The 20,696-nt window shown below is 41.6% G+C and overlaps 1 protein-coding gene across 9 annotated transcripts in view; it reads right to left on the reverse strand.

Annotated features, from left to right (window-relative positions):
• Positions 1–14,014, reverse strand: part of NF1 (neurofibromin 1) — a 527,350-nt gene extending 513,336 nt beyond the window's left edge. For all 9 annotated transcript variants that reach the window (XR_003858146.1, XM_029611915.1, XM_029611920.1 and 6 more), the window contains exon 1: positions 13,592–14,014. Coding sequence is in view for 8 of the 9 variants with exons in the window: in XM_029611915.1 (XP_029467775.1) it covers positions 13,592–13,651 (60 nt within the window). In the remaining variant the exon portion in view is untranslated. The remainder of the gene's footprint in view (positions 1–13,591) is intronic.
• Between the last annotated feature and the right edge of the window lie 6,682 nt (positions 14,015–20,696).

Genomic DNA, 20,696 nt, shown 5'->3' on the forward strand with positions numbered 1-20,696 from the left:
TCCAGCTCTTCCTCAAACATTGCCAACACCGAGTGAGAGGAAGGAGGGGTGGACAGATCCTCTTCGGACCCTCGAGGTGGATCAGTGACTGGCATCAAGACTAGTGGAGACTGCCATGGACCCCCAACACTGATGGGGGGACTGGCACTCCTAGCCACGGGGTTGCTTCGAGGGCATCATGGCATGAGCCAGTGCATCCCCATGCATCAATGGGGACCAGTGCCAATGCTTCTTCGGCTTCCCTTGATGCTCGGCCCGGTCCTTCCCCGGTGCAGAGGCAGATGATGAGGAACCCAATGTCCTCAGCCTGGAGGAGATCGACGGTGGTCGGTCTCTGGTACCCCTATCCACCAACAGCATTGAGGGCTCGGTATGGAACCTTAGTCCTTCGATGCCTATGCCAATGGCTCGGACTTCTTCACCCCGAAGAACTGCTCCATCTTGTTAAGTTGAAGCAGACATCCCTTCGAGGTCATTTGGGCACATAAATAGCAAACCCAGATGTCATAGGATGCCCCCAGACCAAGGATACATATCTCATGTGGATCAGTAATGGACATGGTCCTCCAGCACCGTGGCCATGTCGGACTAAAGAAAAGAAGCACGAGCCAAACATAATGGCAGCAATGGCCGGTGGGCACCGGTGCACCACTGCCACAGAGAATCAACCGCTGAAGGAAACTTACCAGAGTTGCTGAAAATCCTGACTATGAGCACTACAGGAAGGCACCAAGAGGGACCCAGCAATGGAATTACATAGGAAAAACCGCAAAAAAAAATGCAAAGAAGGAAAAGTTTTCCACAGAGCCGAAAAACAGCCAAAGTGAACTCACTCACATTGTGTGGCTTACAGCTCCATGGAAAAGAGACTGGAGAGGGATGGGTGGACGCGTGGTATAGGGCATGCTCAGTGTGCCAGTCAAAGTTCTAAAAACTTTGACATAAGTTTGCGCATCGGGACTGCATGTGATGATGTCACCCATGTGTGAAGACTACCATCCTGCTTGTCTTTGGAGAAAAATAATGGTAATAATGTTAGCAGCCCAATATAGGGAGAAATATGAAAGCTTAAGATTGTAAGCTCTTTGGAAGGGGGCCTATATTTATGTAAAGTGCACTAAAATGTCTGTGTACAACGTTTTATGACCACCAAAACAAATAAGATAAATGCCTGAATGCCCAGACTTAGTCAAGACAATTCAATGATTGAGCATTCAAGCGACTGTGAAATTAGTATTGTAATTTATGTGACAGCATTCATGTGACATAAGAACAGAACACAGAAGGCCCTTCAAGCCCAGCATCCTGTCTCCAACATGGCCAATCCAGGTCACTTGGAAGTCCATGGTAGATTCCAAAGAGTAGATCCAATTCCTTATGACCTTTCAACAGTCAAGCACCTAGAAGATACCAATCAAGAGCAACTGAGCTATAACAATATAGAATCACTGCCTCACTAAAATGAACTAGAACAGTTGAAACTAAAGTTAAAATAGAAAAGATTGTAAATATGCAAACTGCTTTTCCTACAAATGGGAGTGAAAGCTCTTTGGAAGAGAATTCAACCCACTCTCCAAAAATGACTAGACTACCTAAACCCAAGTGACCTCGAAGGATGAGGTCACGATGGCTTCCAAAGGGCATGTTTCTCATTTCTGTAATCAACCACTCTCTTGTTCAATAGAGGCTACCCCAGGGCATGGAACATGCAAACTGCTTGTAGGAAAGTCTAGAGAACAGTACACAGATTCCTCCTCTCTCACCCTTAGGCAACAGCACAGGAAGATATTCATTTGGAAGATTCAAACAGGGATTTGGACCAAAATGTCCTGGTAAGCACCATCAACACGCGCACACAATATTATTTTAAATAAAAGGAAATTATTTCACTCAGCCTTTAAGAGGCAACACACCTCCCCTTACTCCTTCAAAGAGAATTCCATAAAGGAATTATTTTGAACATGAATAAAATCTCCTTCCCCTCAAAAATAGAAAACATTTCACCTTTCATTCACCTCCACTTTTGTAACATGAAGTAGTCTTCAAAAGACCTTTATATAAGGTGTCAGAGTTTTGTTTTGTTTTTAATACAGATAGACAAAAAAAAATTACCAGAACAATTTATTTTTAATCAGTCAGGTATTCCAAAAATCCATTATGCAGAAATCAGAAAATGAAAAAAGGCTAAAGACAATACCTACAAAGCTTTCACTGATAAATCTCTCCTCCTTGGGTTCTGTACACTTGTAATCTCAGGGCATACTCCCTAATTCATGTCCTCCTAGAGTCTGGAACCTAGTCCTGCCTATCTGCACAACCTGGAAGCCCTGGCTCCACCAGTTTCCCTCCTGCTGGCAGTTCTGAGGGTACCCAGAAATCATATTTTTCTTGACTGGGCACTTGGAATTATTTACTAATCTAAGATAACTGTAGATGCCATTGAGTCTATTACATCTTGTGCATTATAAAAGCATCAAGGGGCATTCAGGTAATCATATTATTCAATTAGCTAGGACCCCCCCCCCCCCACCTCCAACTGGGAATCTTCTTCATTGCCGGTGCAATCACTGTCACAGAAAATTGGCTGTTCCAATGTGACACATGGATTTTTCTGTACATTTTTCAACTTAAAAATGCACAATTATAAAGCAACTATAGACGGGGAGCCAGACTTCAGTGCCGGGAAAACAGTGGAAACTATTCTAAATATCAATATCACCGAACATATAGAAAGACATGGATTAATGGAATCCAGTCAACTTGGATTTACCCAAGGCAAGTCTTGCCTCACAAATCTGCTTCACTTTTTTGAAGGGGTTAATAAACACGTAGATAAAGGTGAACCGGTAGATGTAGTCTAATTGGATTTTCAGAAGGTATTTGACAAAGTCCTTCATAAGAGGCTTCTAAGAAATCTAAAAAGTCATTGAATAGAAGGCGATGTCCTTTTGTGGATTACAAACTGGTTAAAAACAGCAATCAGAGAATAGGATTAAATGGTCAATTTCCTCAGTGGAAAAAGGTAAACAGTGGAGTGCCTCAGGGATCTGTACTAGGACCGGTGCTTTTCAATATCTTTATAAATAATCTGGAAAGGGATACAAGTGAGGTAATCAAATTCGTAGATACAAAATTATTCAGAGTAGGTAAATCACAAGCGGACTGTGATAAATTGCAGGAGGTCCTTGCAAGTCTGGATTTCCAAATGGCAGATGAAATTTAATGTGGACATGTGCAGAGTGATGTATATAGGGAAAAATAACCCATGATATAGTTTCACGATGTTAGGTTTCTTATTAGGAGCCACCACCCAAGAAAGAGATCTAGGCGCCATAGTGGATAAAACATTGAAATCATCGGCTCAGTGTGCTGCAGCAGTCAATAAAGCAAACAGAATGTTGGGAATTATTAGAAAGGGAATGGCAAATAAAACGAAAATGTCATAATGCCTCTGTATCGCTCCATGGTGAGACCACACCATGGATACCATGTACAATTCTGGTCGCCGAATCTCAAAAAAGATATAGTTGCCCTGGAGAAGGTACAGAGAAGGGCAACCAAAATGATAAGGGGAATGGAACAGCTCCCCTATGAGGAAAGACTAAAGAGGTTAGGACTTTTCAGCCTGGAGAAGAGACGGCTGAGGGGGGATATGATAGAGGTCTTTAAAATCATGAGAGGTCTAGAATGGGTAAATGTGAATCGGTTATTTACTCTTTTGGATAATAGGACTAGGGGCATTCCATTAAATTAGTAAGTAGCACATTTAAAATTCTCACTCAATGCACAATTAAGTTCTGGAATTTTTTGCCATAGGATGGGGTTAGGGCAGTTAGTGTAGCTGGGTTTAAAAACTGTTTGATTAGATCTTGAAGAAGTTTATTAACTGCTATTAATCAAGGTGACATAGGGAACAGCCACTGCTATTACTGCCAATATTAACACGGGATCTACTTAATGTTTGGGTACTTGCCAGGTACTTATAACCTGGATTGTCCACTGTTGGAAACAGGATGCTGGGCTTGATGGATCCTCGGTCTGACCCAGTATGGCAACTTCTAATGTTATTATAAAATGCACAAGTGATAACTTTTGGCAGGAAAGTCACTGCGTTCACATCTGGCTCATCAGAACTATTCACAGCCCAAATGTGTACACAGCAGGCAATGCAGCTAATGACAGCATATGAAGATATATAAGATTACCTAAACAAATTCAGGTACTGCGATTGTAATGAATTGAGGAATGTGTGTCTTAATTCACAGAAGACTTTGCATCATAATGCTGATGAGTTTACCCATGGCTAAAATAGTTAATGAACAGAGTTCAACTTCTCACAGACTATTTTGTTAATTCCAACTCAATAGAGATCAGCTTCTATTAACACAAAAAACGTGCCCAAAATAACCCTTCCATTCCAAAACATCCTTTAATACTAGGATAGAACCAAAACATTTTTAAATATACAATCTTACTGAAATACAAGGAAATAAACGTGTTAGAATGTTTACAGTAAAACAAGAAAGTACTGCTTATAATGTTGGCCAGCCATGGGACCACCCCACAACGTCCCACACTTAGCCTGACTCGCCACAAGTGCTGAAGGATGCCACACGCGCTTTCCTCTCCAGGCCGCCATGTCTCCCCCATAGGCACAGTTGTGCTGGTTATGTAGGCCCTGTGGCAGGAAGGCTCTCTCGCGGCATGCCCTGATGGCATCAGCGGCCCCGCTATTTAAACCCCCAACGGCGCTGCACTGCCTTACCTCAGCAACAGGTTCCCTGCAGCCTTGTGTGCTGCTACTCCCAGATTCTGTCATGCTCCTGTTCCTGCTCATATCTGTTGACGTCCTCACTCAGCCTGCCCTGCCTCACACATCATCCTATCTTTGTACTTCTATTGTCTGCCACCTGGTACTAACCTCTGCTATGGACTCGGACTTCTTTTTGCTCGCTGCCTGCCCCGACCCTTGGCCTAGACCCAGTAACTGTCTATTCACTGCCTGCCCTCAGCTCTGGACTCTCTCATTCTAACTGACCTCAGGGACATTCATCTAAGTCCTGCCGGCCCCAGGAACCAAAGGGCTCAAGCGGCGGGGAACAGGGCTGGTAAATGTGAAGCTCCAGCTTGGTCCCAGTCTAAGGCATGTCTGCCAGCTGTCGGCATGGGCCTAGTAGGTTGGCCTACAAGGCTGCATAAACCACACCACAGCACAAGGGCTCACAACCGTGACAGCGCTAAGCTCTCAAAGTATTACAAATGCAGAAACCAACAGCTGAGAAGTAAAAGACTAAGCACAAAATACAAGACAGACAAATTTTAAAAAAAAGTGCAACATCCAAGAAAGAACTGGGTTTTTCCTCTACCACTATAAATCATTTATATAGCGTTCCAAGATGTACGGACCACTGAAAAGGCACCCACAAGAGAAAATGGAGTAGCCTACTACTGGTTAGAGCAGCGGGCTTCAAACCAGGATAGGCAAGGTTCACATCCCATTGCTGCTCCTTATGATCTTTGGCAAGTCACTTCATCCTCCATTGCCTCATATACAAACTTAGATTGTAAATCCTCTGGGGATTGAGAAATACCTCCAGTACCTGAATTTAATCTGTTTTAAAGTACCAAAACCAGAATATAAATAAATAAAAAGTCCCTGCTCCATGGAATTTACAATGTAGTCAATGGAAATGTATGGCCCCTAAGCCAGTGGTTCTCGGCCTTTTTCCTGTCAGGACACACCTGAGAGAGGAGGCTCACATGCGTGACTCACTGAACACCTGACCATCATGAGACTAAATATAAACACATGCTCTGCATCCACAGGAGTCCCCACTTCCTAACAATGGGTGCAGAGCAGAACTAAGACATTTCCCTGCTCAACTCACCATACGAAAAAAAAAGATATTCTGAGTCTGGTCTCATCTCAACAACAGCATCACAAACTCCCTCTGCTACCAGGTGCATTGTAAAATAATACAAAAACTGGCAAAAAAAACCCCCACAAACTCCACTCTGTACGTGTTTATCAAACCTGCCATACCTCAGCAGCACTAACTGCAAGAAATGAAACAGCAATAGCCCTACCAATGAAACGGCAGCAGCTCCCCACCAGTACAATATCCTATTGAGAAAGTACAGCAAATAAGACTGATACAAACCTCTAGTACAGTATCTCATCTCAGTCACACACATACAGACCTGCCTAAAACTAATATAAAATAAAATATCACAAATGACAAATGCGGAAACCAAAACTGGAAAGGAAACCAAGAAGTCCTTCTGCACACAATGCAAAACTGGAGAACTAGAAACAGAAATACATTTCTTCCTACACTAAGCAAAGTTCAAAGATATAAGAAATGCTTATTCTCAAAACTGACCCAGTATGGCCCTTGTACCCTGTTCATTCCCCTTTGTGCCTCCATCGCCCCTCACTTCTCCCAACTACTCAATCATCCCTTCACATGCTCATATCCCTGTCCAACATTTCCGACACCCCCCACCCTCTGCATACCTCTGACCACCCCTTCCTGCTCAGCAACCCCTGACCTCACCCCTCCCCCAACACAGCAGGCCCCACACCTCCATCTCTCCTCCTTGCCCAGCAGCCCCAGTCCCTCTTTCCTCCACCTCTCCCTACCCAGCAACCACAACCTCCTTTCTCCCCACCCCTTCCTAGCCAGCAGACTCCTGACTCCCTATCTCCCAAGGCCTTCCTGCCCAGCACATTTCGCCCTCCTCCAGGCTCCCAGCCGTCCAATCCAGAGTCTCCCTCCTGCTTTACCAGCAGCAGACGAGAGCAAGAAGCACTGAGGAGAGGAAGAAGATGAGGCAGCAGCAACGGATCTATAGAGCTCGCACCTCTCTGTCTCTTGCTTTCATGTTCAGGCCCAGCAGAGGAAGATAAAGTTGGTGTCCTGCCGGGCCCATATGAACAGGAGTTGGTGCTATCTTGCTCTGATCTGGGTGAAAGAGAAGGGAATAACCTCCCAGGAAGAGGAGAAGGAAGCAAGAGCAGCCTCCTCTCATACCCAGTAAAGGAGAAATCAGCCAACTCCTGTCCAGACTGATGAGGAAAGGGCAGCCTTCTGCTGGGTGTGCGACACACCTTCCGTGACCTCGCGGCACACCTGTTGAGAACCACTGCCCTAAGCAATAGCATGCATATCCAGTGTGCTAAGGACACCTCCACCTTATAGCTCACCAGTTCCAGAGGTCTACATCTGGAGCCACCTGGAATAGACTGCTGCTGTTTGAAGTACAAATAAATAGAAACATTCAAATTAAAATAAGGATAGGGTGAAATAAAAGGACTAAATAAAACATAAGACAGAAATCTTTTCTAGTCCAGCAAGATGTTCAATATTTAGTAAAGCTTCCAGAGGAGTACCCATGTTAGTCTGTTGTAGCAAAAAAATGGAGACTGGTGGCACCTTATAACAACAGATTTATTGAAGCTCAATCTTTTGAGGTCAAGAGACCACGTCATCAGATGAAATGTAGTATTTAGTAAGAGTGAATCAAGAAGGTATACCCAAAACAAAAACAGTGCACACAATCCAGATACCGTTGTGACTGTAACCACCTTAACGACGGTATAGAAAAAGATTTAAATAAATAAATAAATAAATAAATAAATACACACTCAACTACCTGCATAATAAAGGCAATAGTGATCATAATATGATCAAATTTGAATTAATGACTGGAAGGGGGACAGTAAGCAAATCCATGGCTCTCGTGCTAAACTTTCAAAAGGGAAACTTTGATAAAATGAGAAAAAGTCAGAAAAAAACTGAAAGGTGCAGCTACAAAGGTAAAACGTGTGCAAGGGGCGTGGTCATTGTTAAAAAAAATACCATCCTAGTAGCACAGTCCAGATGTATTCTTGGAATTAAGAAAGGTGGAAAGGCGGCAAAACGATTACCGGCATGGTTAAAAGGGGAGGTGAAAGAAGCTATTTTAGCCAAAAGATCTTCATTCAAAAATTGGAAGGATCCAACAGAAGAAAATAGGATAATGCATAAGCGTTGGCAAGTTAAATGTAAGACATTGATAAGACAGGCTAAGAGAGAATTTGAAAAGAAGTTGGCCATAGAGGCAAAAACTCACAGTAAAAACGTTTTAAAATATATCAGAAGCAGAAAGCCTGTGAGGGAGTCAGTTGGACAGTTAGATGATCGAGGGGTTAAAGAGGGCACTTAGAGAAGATAAGGCCATCATGGAAAGATGAAATGATTTTTTTGCTTCGGTGTTTACTGAAGAGGATGTTGGGGAGGTACCTGTACCGGAGAAGGTTTTCATGGGTAATGATTCAGATAGACTGAACCAAACCACGGTGAACCTAGAAGATGTGGTAGGCCTGATTGACAAACTAAAAATCACCTGGACCCGATGGTATACACCCCAGGGTTCTGAAGGAACTAAAAAATGAAATTTCAGACCTTTTAGTAAAAGTTTGTAGCCTCACACTAAAATCATCCATTGTACCTGAAGACTGGAGGATAGCTAATGTAACCCTAATATTTAAAAAGGGCTCCAGGGGCGATCCAGGAAACTACAGACCGGTTAGCCTGACTTCAGTGCCAGGAAAAATAGTGGAAAGTGTTCTAAACATCAAAATCACAGAACATATAGAAAGACGTGGTTTAATGGAACAAAGTCAGCATGGCTTTACCCAGGGCAAGACTTGCCTCACAAATCTGCTTCACTTTTTTGAAGGAGTTAATAAACATGTGGATAAAGGTGAACCGGTAGATGTAGCATTCTTGGATTTTCAGAAGGCGTTTGACAAAGTTCCTCATGAGAGGCTTCTAGGAAAAGTAAAAAGTAATGGGATATGTGGCCATGTCTTTTCGTGGATTACAAACTGGCTAAAAGACAGGAAACAGAGTGTATGATTAAATGGACAATTTTCTCAGTGGAAGGGAGTGGGCAGTGGAGTGCCTCAGGGATCTGTATTGGGACCCTTACTTTTCAATATATTTATAAATGATCTAGAAAGAAATACGACGAGTGAGGTAATCAAATTTGCAGATTATACAAAATTGTTCAGAGTAGTTAAATCACAAGCAGATTGTGAAACTGCAGGAAGACCTTCTGAGACTGGAAAATTGGGCATCAAAATGGCAGATGAAATTTAATGTGGATAAGTGTAAGGTGATGCATATAGGGAAAAATAACCCATGCTATAGTTACACAATGTTAGGTTCCATATTAGGTGCTACCACCCAAGAAAGATCTAGGCATCATAGTGGATAACACATTGAAATAGTCGGTTCAGTGTGCTGCGGCAGTCAAAAAAGCAAACAATGTTAGGAATTATTAGAAAGGGAATAGTGATTAAAACGGAAAATATCATAATGCGTCTATAATCGCTCCATGGTGACACCGCACCTCAAATACTGTGTACAATTCTGGTAGCCGCATCTCAAAAAAAGATATAGTTACAATAGAGAAGGTACAGAGAAGGGCGACCAAAATGATAAGGGGAATGGAACAGCTCCCCTATGAGGAAAGACTAAAGAGGTTAGGACTTTTCAGCTTGGAGAAGAGATGGCTGAGGGGGGATATGATAGAGGTGTTTAAAATCACAAGAGGTCTAGAACGGGTAGATGTGAATCGGTTATTTACTCTTTCAGATAATAGAAAGACTAGGGGGCACTCCATGAAGTTAGCATATGGCACTTTTAAAACTAATCGGAGAAAATTATTTTTCATTCAACACACAATTAAACTCTGGAATTTGTTGCCAGAGGATGTGGATAGTGCAGTTAGTGTAGCTGTGTTTAAAAAAGGATTGGATACATTCTTGGAGGAGAAGTGCATTACCTGCTATTAAGTTGACTTAGAAAATAGCCACTGCTATTACTAGCAACAGTAACATGGAATAGACAGTTTTTGGGTACTTGTCAGGTTCTTATGGCCTGGATTGGCCACTGTTGGAAACAAGATGCTGGGCTTGATGGACCCTTGGTCTGACCCAGTATGGCATGTTCTTATACTACATTTTAGTTACACTGTAAAGCTAAGAGTTTTAAGTGCATTGTGAATGGTTTTATCACATGCACAGACTGGCACAGCACACTGTTCGCAAGTGCTTCTTGCAGTTTCCTTATCCTTTGGAGGGATAACTTTTCTACCTCTACAAGCTCAATCATCTTTAAAGGCAAAAGAACACTGATAAGTTCTCAAGGCAAATTCCCAGGTGCTTTTTGTCACTGTGAGAAGATGTGTTACATCTTATTCTGACACAACATTTTAAATTGGACTTTTCTACTGGGGCTACAAGCACTGAATATATTCCCCCTTTATATATCTTTTATAAAAATTCTTAGAAAATAGGGTAATACACCTTTCTAGATTAAGGACTTGTGTAAAGATAACTTCTGTGTTGTTTTCTCACTGGTTAGGTGGCCTTCTTCCTGTATACTCTTCCTTGCTTGGACTCTGAGTTGCTGGGTTGTTGCTTTGATTTTCTTAACCAATATTTTTTTCTTTTCTCTCACCCCCCCCCCCCTCACCACCACCACCACCACCACAAGTACTTTAATTGCTGTTTTAGTTTGAACTCACAGAGAAAAATTAAATCTCTAGAAGCAAAATTATACCACAGTTGTAGCAGAATTTAAGGTACATGAAATTTGCTATTTTTCCCTCAATATATATATCTGCAACTGTAAAACATTTGTTGTTTAAAAAACCTTATGGGTTTGATTTCTCAAAGGAATTTTTCCCCATGACAATGGACTAGGAGGCAACAATAGATACATTTGAGGCAAAGAAGTTAGCTTAAAACTGTCCATACATCTTGAACTTTTCTTTCCTCACTTTCAGGAAAAAAGATTAAGGCATGGCTTTTTGCCCAGGCCTTCCCTACAGAAACCTTCAGTCTTCCGAACCAATTAGCTGAACTTTGAAGAAGGTCTATACCCCATTGGACTCTTAAGGCTGTACCAGCCTTAAATCTGATTGTAACTATATAGTTGACTCAAATGGTATTGTTTTGTTTACATTTGTTATAATCCACCTTGAAGCCATTCTTGGTAAAAGGCGGAATATTAAATATATGTACAAAAATGAGTGTTGGGGGAGAGGGGTATGCACAAAGTATCTGATGTGAGCACAGCAATCTTGTTTATCAGTCTGTAGTAGTGAAATGCAATATTTACTACTGGTATAATATAAAAAGGGTAGGGAAGATGGTGGTTGCAGGACAGAAGAGCAAGTATGACAACATTTTGGAGAACTTATTTTAACATTTGTATGCAAGTTTATAACACATTCCCATCACTTTCTAACCAATAAGCATCATTCACAGTACTATTGGACATCACATTCTAGAGAAAGAGTGGCCTAGTGGTTAGAACAACAGGCTGAGAACCAGGTAAACAAGAATTCAAATCCCAACTCCCCCACTGATAATCACTTGGACAAGGTGACAAGAAGTATCTGCCATTGCCTCAAGGGCAGAGACTTATTGTAGCTTAATTCAAGTAATGTTGTAAGCCACTTTGAGCATCATGTGAAAAAAGCAGACTAAAAATAAAAAGTTACTACATATTTCAGACAAAATTGTTGTATGGCCTTGGTTGACAATGTCAGAATACAACTCATATAAAAATATTAAAGCATGTTATTATTAAGTAATATGCCAATGTTCTGTCCAACTTATTACTATGTATGATCAAAAGGAAGTTATTTTATTTATTTAGATTTAGCATGGGCTTTTTCACTGGTAGCTCAAGTCAAGTTACATTCAAGTACATTAGAGATCTCCCTGTCCTCAGAAGGCTTACAATCTAAGGGCCTGATTTACTAAGTATTTTCCCCTCATAATGGAAAAAAAAAAAGCCTTAATAAATCAGGTCCTAAGTTTGCTACTGAAGCACTGGATGGTGAAGTAACTTGCCCAAAACCACAAACAGTTCTGTGAGATTTGAACACTGCTTTCCCTGGTTCACAGCCTGTTGCTCTAACCACCAAGATACTCCTTCATTTATAGTCTTTGTTATTTAATGGATTCCATAACTGGAAGTACCAATTGCTTTTTCCTTAAAACACAAAATGCTGCTTCTGTGTCAGAGAAGGAATACAAAATTAAGTACACACTACATAGCACAACTTCACCTAAGCCTTGTTCATTTCCTACAGTGCATAGGAAACTGTTTCTGCTTAAAAGCTGAGCCCTTAACTTTTAACAGATGTTGGATAGCCCAATTCCGTTATATACATAACAAAGCAAATAATATCCAAGGCTTCAAACACTGGTACACCAAAAGAAAAGCTTTGTTTGTTTATTGTATAGAGGAAATGACTTTCAATTTAATATAACAGAAAACCAACAGACCATTAAAGATAAGCCAAAAAGGTTTACTGGATCAAATAATTTACTACACCAAAAAAAAAATTCAGGACAAAATACTTAATAGTTAATAAGTAAAAGGTTATATAGATACAATTTGTTTCTCAATTAAAATGCAATTTATACTAAAATGCTATGAAGAAGCATAAATGAAATGCTTGCAATAAATCAGACCAGCTCTCTTTGTTCAGATGTGAAACACCAAAACAATGCAGGAAAAGAGCATTCACAGTTGATGGACTGACTGCACCTTCCATAATCAGTTTATGGTCACTAAATATTACAGACCAGGAAAATGAGGATTTATCCCAATGCGAGTCCCAGTTTACAATTTATTACCTTCTGCTCAGAAGATAGAAATTAGGCGTGTGGAATTAACTAAAACTGAGCCCTTGTTTAGCTCGGAAATGTACCTTAGCATACGAAAAGGAAAATGCATTGCGCTAACTAATGCAGTACACCTTCCAACCCGAGAATCTGTGCCCACATTGCTCCAACAATGATGCCTGGAGCAAAGGCACGTTACCCTGTAGCTACTGTGTGTCGATCATGCTAACATGGGCATGGTTGGCTAGGCGCTTCTGGCTAAATGGGGATTTTGTGGGTGTCTGTCATCCATCCCTAGAAGCCATCAATTAAAAAAGATGTTTTCGAAATCGTATGCACCATGCTTCTCAGTAACAAAAAAAATAATTGTGAGTTTAAAAGATAGATCTATTTATGTATGTATGCTTAAAAAAATCACCACCCATCTGCACAGCCTGCTACGTTGCTTTGTATTCAGCGACCATGACTCGGATGCAATCTAAACCCCAAGTCCAGAAGCCTTTTCTTTCGTTTATTTGGCCAGAAATAACTGGGGAAAGGGAGAAGAGTGGCGAGGGAGGATCAGCATAAAAATAACTATATAAAGCAGTGCAAAACGAAAATCTGGAGAAAGGGGAAAATAATAAAGAATTATCCGTGCAAGGGAGGGTAATCTGAACAGATGCACGCACAAAATATACATATACGTATATATGCAGAAATAAATATCCGTGCACAAGAACGAAGCAGCCCTCCCCCTTACCCTAAAAGTCCTCGGTCTGTATTTGCCTCGCCCCCGGGGCCTCGGTGCTGCTGAGGCCCCCATCTCTGCCCAAAGGCTCACGCGAACCCCCATTACAATCGTTTTGTTATGGTTTTTTTTTTCAACTATTATTCATTTGTATTTATTATTTTTACCTGCTCATCGAACCGATTCACGACGGCCTGGATCCATTCCACCGGTTTGTGCGCCGCCATCTCAGCCCGGGGAGAGCCCGGGCAGGGGAGTGGAAACACCCCCGGGGCCGCCTGGATTCGACCTTCCTATATTACATATATATATAATATATATGTTTAGATATTGTTTAAAAGTACCTTCTTTCCCTCGGGGGAGGGGAAGAAAGGGGTGGGAGGTTTTCACCCCCCACCTCCGCGACTACGTTGCTTTTTATTTTGCTGTTTTTGGAAGGGCTCTTATTTTTTGGCTTGCTTGGAGGAGGGGGTGGTTATTCTTATTATTTTAATTCCCTCTTCCCCTTCTTCTCGCTTCCCCCCCTCCCCTGTTATCGCAGCCTCTCCTCAGCCATCACAGCGAAGACGCCATGACACCACACCGGAAGTTTGCTCCTTTTCCACTGAAGCGCCGAAGGGGGAAAAGGGCGCATGCGCGATGCGCGCAAGGCGGGGAGGGGGAAGGGGACTGGTGGGCGCGAGGGAGGGATCATGGAAAAGGATCTGGGCTGTTTTCATTAATGAAAAGGAAAGCCGGTTTGGTGACGTCACCTCTCTCAATTCAAGAAACTTTATTGCCGGGGCAATTTCTACATCTGTTGCCAAAGTAATACTTTGGTAAAGTTAATGAACCAAGTGCACGGGAGGAGGTGCTTTGTTGCTCGCGTGACCAAATCCTACAACCTTGGGCGAGTTGTTTTCTCGCTTCTTAAATAAGGTACTTATGTTGTAATCTCTTTTGGAGACAGGATTTGTTGGTATATGTAATTTGTGAGGAAAGCATTATGTAAAGAAGGTAAAAATATAAATCATAAGAACAACTGCAGTATTGCCTTTTTGCTGATGTTTAGTATTGTCGTGGGTATTGTATTTCTGGGCTGATAGCTCCTGCAACATATTTTGCTTCTATAGTCTCACTCCTGTATTTGAGAATTATATATAGAGAGTTTATTCCACAAGATATTATATAGTGGACACTTTTATTTTATATGTCAGCTTTGAGAAAATAATATATGTATTTCGCCTTTCGGGTACTTCAATGCAGATTACATTCAGGTCCTGTATTGATTAAAGTTGATTAAAGTGCATGTATGAAATATATATGATTGTATCACCTGTTACCCGCACTGGGTGGTTTTTAAATAAATGCAATTATGTTTCACTAGAGTCACCTAACATGCTGTTGTTTAATTTTATTTTGTGTCTGTAGGCTTCTAGTTCAAATTTTGCATTTGGTGAGGGGGTTCTGTCTGTGTGCTGCTACATGTATGACTAAAGTGAAGTCGTTTCTGTGTAGAGATCTCTAACAGTCAGCTTGTTTTGTTTTCCATTCAACATCTGTAAATAGGGAGGTTTATTGCTACTCTAGGCCCCGATAGAGTAGCAATAGTTGCACCATTTTGTTCTGCACCATTGTTGGGGAAGATTCTGTATAGCTGGAACACTTAAAGGTCTATTCATCCGGCTCCTCACCCTGTTTTCAGCCTCCCTTGAGCAAATAGCTGCAGATGTATGGGTTTTCCTGAATAGCTGCTCTTGTAAAATGGTTTATTTGGAAGTTATTCAGGGGTGACAACAAGATATTCACCATAGCTTGAATAAAGATATTTGGGGTGAGTGAGCCCATGGCACTACCACAGAAACTCAATTAAACCCCTAAATAAGGTTATTCACTTATGTAGGTTTTATTCATCTCCCAGAGGTTTTTGCTTTAAATATTTTTATTTCTGGATCCAAGATGGTGACATGGGAGTGAGATGCTGCTGCTGTCACTCTGTGCACTATCTTAGTTCTCCCTTTGATGCCTTTATCTTTCTTCGGACGAATGAGGCATTAAGAGGAAGCAAAGACCAGGGTTTTTCTTTCTGGACATGTTTCAGAAGTGGCATCAGTTCTGATGGATTCCGTCCTCAAGTTGCAGGCATCTACCCCTTGTCCTTTATTGACTTGCCAGCAAGAGGAGATTCATCTTCGGCAAACCTGAGAAGTGGTATAATCTTCAGAGGGATGCATCATTCCAGAGCAAACAGCACTGAACTCCTCACAAGACCTTGATGGCTCAGCCCCAGCTGATGATGTAGGCGATGCCATGGGGAGGAGATCAAACAGATATCTGTTCATTGCCTTTAAGGGAAGAGCTTGCTATAGCAATGGAAGAATAGAGATTTTGTGATCAAGTTATGTTGCAGAGCAAAAAGGCAGCTGACTTTAGGGAAATGACTTTAATGGGAGTCTGGACAATCTGCTTCCTCTGGCTAAGGTGCAGATTTCCCCAAATCCAACTCACCACCCAAACCTCACCCCACGTTCATTATGCCCCCTCTTACAGTGGTATAAAAAGTTCAGACATACGTGAACCTCCACAGAGGCTCTCTCTCTCCTCCCTCCCCTCTCGAAACAGGATTTGCGATAAATCCCATTTCGGCCAAAACGCTATTGCAGGCATTACACTCAGGAAAAAGGTGTAGATATTTCCGGTGTTAAATCACGCGATAGTGTGCGTTACGTTATTGCACGCAACGTTAACCAGCCCTCATTTACTCCATTTACTTCATTTACTCCATTTACTTCATTTACTCCACCCAAACTCCTCCCACTTGAATACAATTTTCAAATTTGAATACACATTTCGCAATGCGGTATTTATCACATGTGTTATGGCACTATGGCGGGCGTTAGGGCCCTAATGTGATTTGATAAATGACCCTGGGGATAAGGAATACCTACAGTATCTGAATAAATTCACTTTGAAGTCTCACAAAAGGTGGAATATAAATTTAAAATAATTAGTTGAAGATTTATGAATTTCCTAAAATGACATCTCTGACTCCAGTTGTGATTATTTCATCACTATAGGAATGACTGTCAATTCCCTTGGAGACCCTTCCCCTATATATAGGATATATATTACTTACCAGCATTCCAGAAAATGATCCCAGTGTCCTTTGACACTTTAGATGTCTGCATTACTAACTAAGATCAGAACTTTAACAACTTTAATTGTTAATTTTGCTTTGGTATCTGATGAGGCGTTAGTAGGGTTTTTTTATAATTCTAAAATCTGGGCCTTTCCTGATATGGCAAAGGAGACTCAAAAACAAAAAGTGCCGCCTTATTATTTAGGCCCAAAGTTTTGCAGATTGGCAGCTCCTTTTTTTTTTTTTTTCATGTGTAATGAATTATCAAGGTGCGAGTTTTGTTGGGGTTTTTTTTGGAACCATCTGAGCTCTCGGTATTTCTCTGGGCCAGGATGTCAGCTGATAGCTGACGGCCTCTTGACCTGGGATGCACTTGGTAATATGGGTCTGCTGGTTATCTCTTCCTGTATTGTATCTCCTTTGTCACATTTTCCTTTTATCTTATTTCTCTTGGAGATTATGGACTGGGGCCTGAAATCAGCAATTATATTGTATTAGGATAGATATTTTCATTACCTACTGGTTATTGCTGAATTTCCCATCCAAGATGTATTCTTGTAATTATTTGAAAATGTTAATTAGCATAAAACAAAAAAAAAATACATTGACTTCTGCCTAGGACAGGAGTAAATCAGGCCGAGCCTCCCTTTATCCTCAATAGAAGAAAATGTTCACATAATTTTCTATTCTCCCATACAAAATAATGGGAGTGGGATGATGCCACCTTCAGTTGTTTTTTTTTACTCTTACATATGCTATTCACATGAGAATATAAGAAATTGCCATACTGTGTTAGACCGAGGGTCCATCAAGCCCAGCATCCTGTCTCCAACAGTGGTCAATCCAGGTTACAAGTACCTGCCAAGTCTTGCTACTTCTTTCAAAGGCACCATTTTGCCAGTCTTTTTGGTTTGTTTGTTTGTTTTTTAATGAGCCTGTGAAGCAGCACCCCTAGTGTTCCCCTATTTATTGGTGCAGGACCAGGTTAGATGCCTGGTCCACCTTAAATTCCCTAAGGAGAGTAACCCGTATGGGCGGGATCCTGCGGGGCAGGTGGGACTCAGAGGGTGTGACCAGAGACTGGGGAATAAGAGCTGGGATCCAGGTGGGGATAACCAGACCAGGCCTGAGGGCACTGGGAGCAAGGCAGCTCCTGTGTGCAATACTGTCCAAACCTTGACTTGAGCTGAAGCAATACACTGTAAAGAGTGAGAAGACAGTCTATGGTTGTGCCTGTGCAAAGTTATAATAGAGTTACTGTTTTAAGAAGCCTGGAGTCAGTCTAGTTTGTCTCCAGGCCTGTGGGAATCACCACTTGTTTCCACAAAGCCAGTACCACCTTCTCAGCTAGAAATCTTTTTGAAATCTCTTAAGCAGGCCTGACTTACCAAACAACTAGCCTAACAGGCTCAGTAACCACTCTTGTCCCTCCCTTTCATTCATACCTCATCTACACATCCTCTCTCACATCCAATTCTCACATCTGTACCCACACTATACACATGCAAACACACTCCTGCACTTCTGTCCATCAACCATGCTCATGTACCACTAGAACTATTAGAAAAGACACAGGAGCCAAAATTTAAACAAACTGTAAATTTCTTACTGAGAGAAAATATTGGGAACATTTTTTTTAATTTTCTTTTCTATGTGGCTTCTTCAAACTTATTTAATCTCTATGCTCCAGTGCTTTGTTGATTTGGGGAAATGAGATAGTCTTCTGGGACTTCACCTGTGAGCTATATCTGAACCATCATTAACTCCTTCCTCGTCTACATTCTGCAGAAATTCGGCTCCAGGTGCTGTTATTTTTTGACAAGTTCTGTATGAATTCTTCACACTAATAAAAGCTGTTTGATGTCACTATAAGTATGAATCTAAGGCCCACAAAGCAAAAGAGAGCAGATATGATAGACTAAGGGGGTCTGTTTACCAAACAGTGTTAAAAGTGTATGGTAAAGCACAGACAGGCCGATACAGTAAAAATCTCGGGAGAGCGGGTACTCCATGTTGAGCGCCCGCTGTCCCAACATGCGCCTCCTTATTAGCGTAGAGGTGGCTGTCAGCGGGTTCCGACAACCGACACTCAATTTTACCGGCATCGGTTTCTGAATCCACTGACAGCCACAGGTTAGGAAAACAGATGCCGGTAAAATTGAGCGTCCGTTTTTCTAACCTGCTGACTGACGGGCAAATGTTTTAAATTTTTTTACATTTTTGGTTCCTCAGAAATTAACGCCTGCACTGAGCATAAAATGTGATGAGCACTATTAGTTTTCAGGGGGTTGGCCACGCGTTTTCGATGCACTAAACCCCTTACAATATAAGGGGTAACAGACTTGCGTTGAAAACGCGTGGCCAATCGCATGCTACTGTACTGTGTCAGCCTGATGGTTTGCTGCCCATTGAATGCATTAAAAGTTGTATGCCCTTTAGTGAATAGCGCAATAGTGTGCATTAAAAATACATATTGCTGTGCGCTTTTAATGCAAAACAACTTAACTACGCAAATGGAGGTATAGTTAAAGGTTTTGCATTAATGGTGGCATTCATGCAGATGTTTTCATTAACATGATCTGATTCACTCTGGTGCTTAAGAGTTGCCATAGGTTGGGAAACAGGCAACAGAACAAAAGGAGGCCAAACTCCAAGTGGTTCCTCACATACAGTTTATTTTCAGACAACAAAAAATACAGTATAAAGACTGCTTACCTCAGCAGTCTCTTGTATCAGTCTAAAACTCTCATAGAAAGTCCTTGCATAGGCTGGCTTCTCCCTGGGGCCCACGCAACATTTCTGGGACTTGACTTCTTATCCTGCAGTGAGGGAAGTCTCCTTGGCCCAGAATCCCTTACAGGGTTGGCTCTTAAGGAAGACCAGCCCAGATAGCACTGGCCTGTTCTTTAAGATGTTCTGAGGAAGTTTCCTATATACTCCTCACAATCACATGTAAAATGAAGGGATTGGCATAATCTTGCATTTTAATTAGCTCATTTAAATTTGAATGGAAAAATCTGCATTATTGGAAAACTAATGCGTTGCCGTTTAATGCAAGCACTTCACGGGACCTTCCATTCTCAATTTCTATGCTGCCCCCCTCCAAAAAGGACCCACGGTGGCTTTCAACATAACCATAACATAATCAACTATATCTAAAAATACTTTAATATATTCAAACAACATAAAAAAAAATACAAACAAGGCAATAACTGTGCTTGCTCCAGCCCTGCCCTATAAGTGGCATGGAAAACTAAAACCCAATACTAGCCACCGGTACCCAAAAATGCTCCTGGTCACACCCAAAGGGGCAACTCTCTTAGGTTTAGCCCCTTCAGGAACATAACATCCCTGCACCGGGCTGGCTCTTGTAGTCGGCTCACAGGGACATCAGTGGGAGGGAATGGTTTTGACTCCCATAGCAGGAGCTGTAGGAATAAACGGCCAGAGCAACAAACAGCTCTGGTCCCTTTTGCAGGTTTAGTAAATAGTCCCTGCTTACTGAGCAGAAGAGGGAGTGTGACGCAAGTCCCCCAAATACTAGGGATCAAGAAAGAAAAGTGCAACGCTATCCATGCACTCAGCATTTCAGCAGAGAAAACCAAGAAACGATTTCCACCTGTTTACCTCTTACATTCTTATTTAAGGAATTTGTTTCCTCAAATATTTAAAGTGGCCTGATTTTGGTCTTCTGGCACTGCCGTGTTTTCCATCTGCCTGTTTTATGGTTATGTTATGGGGGGGGGGGGGTGTCTGGTTTTTTTTATGTTGGCAGTGTTTGATGTTTTAAATTTTGTGATCCACATTAAACAAAATGTATCTGCATATCATGGAATATAAAATATCTTAATAAATAATATCATGTGCTTAGGCGCCCGATGCCTTTTTATATCACAGGACATGCCCTTGGTTACTGCCGCTTTGCTGTGTTTACTTGCCCCATGAGCAGATGTCAAAAAATAACCTGAAGACAAGGGCAGGAGAAAGGTAACAGAGCTGCAGTGAAATGTCATTTACAATGATTTTATGTCATCCCAGTATTGTACATCTTACTGCATTGATGTAAATAATTTCTGTCACATCTCACTCTCCTGTCTTCTCCCCCTACTTTACCTAGCGCTTATCGAATAAAAAGTAAAGTTGCCTGGCACCTG

The sequence above is a fragment of the Rhinatrema bivittatum genome, chromosome 8 (assembly GCF_901001135.1).
Source record: "Rhinatrema bivittatum chromosome 8, aRhiBiv1.1, whole genome shotgun sequence".
Classification (NCBI taxonomy): Eukaryota; Metazoa; Chordata; class Amphibia; order Gymnophiona; family Rhinatrematidae; genus Rhinatrema; species Rhinatrema bivittatum.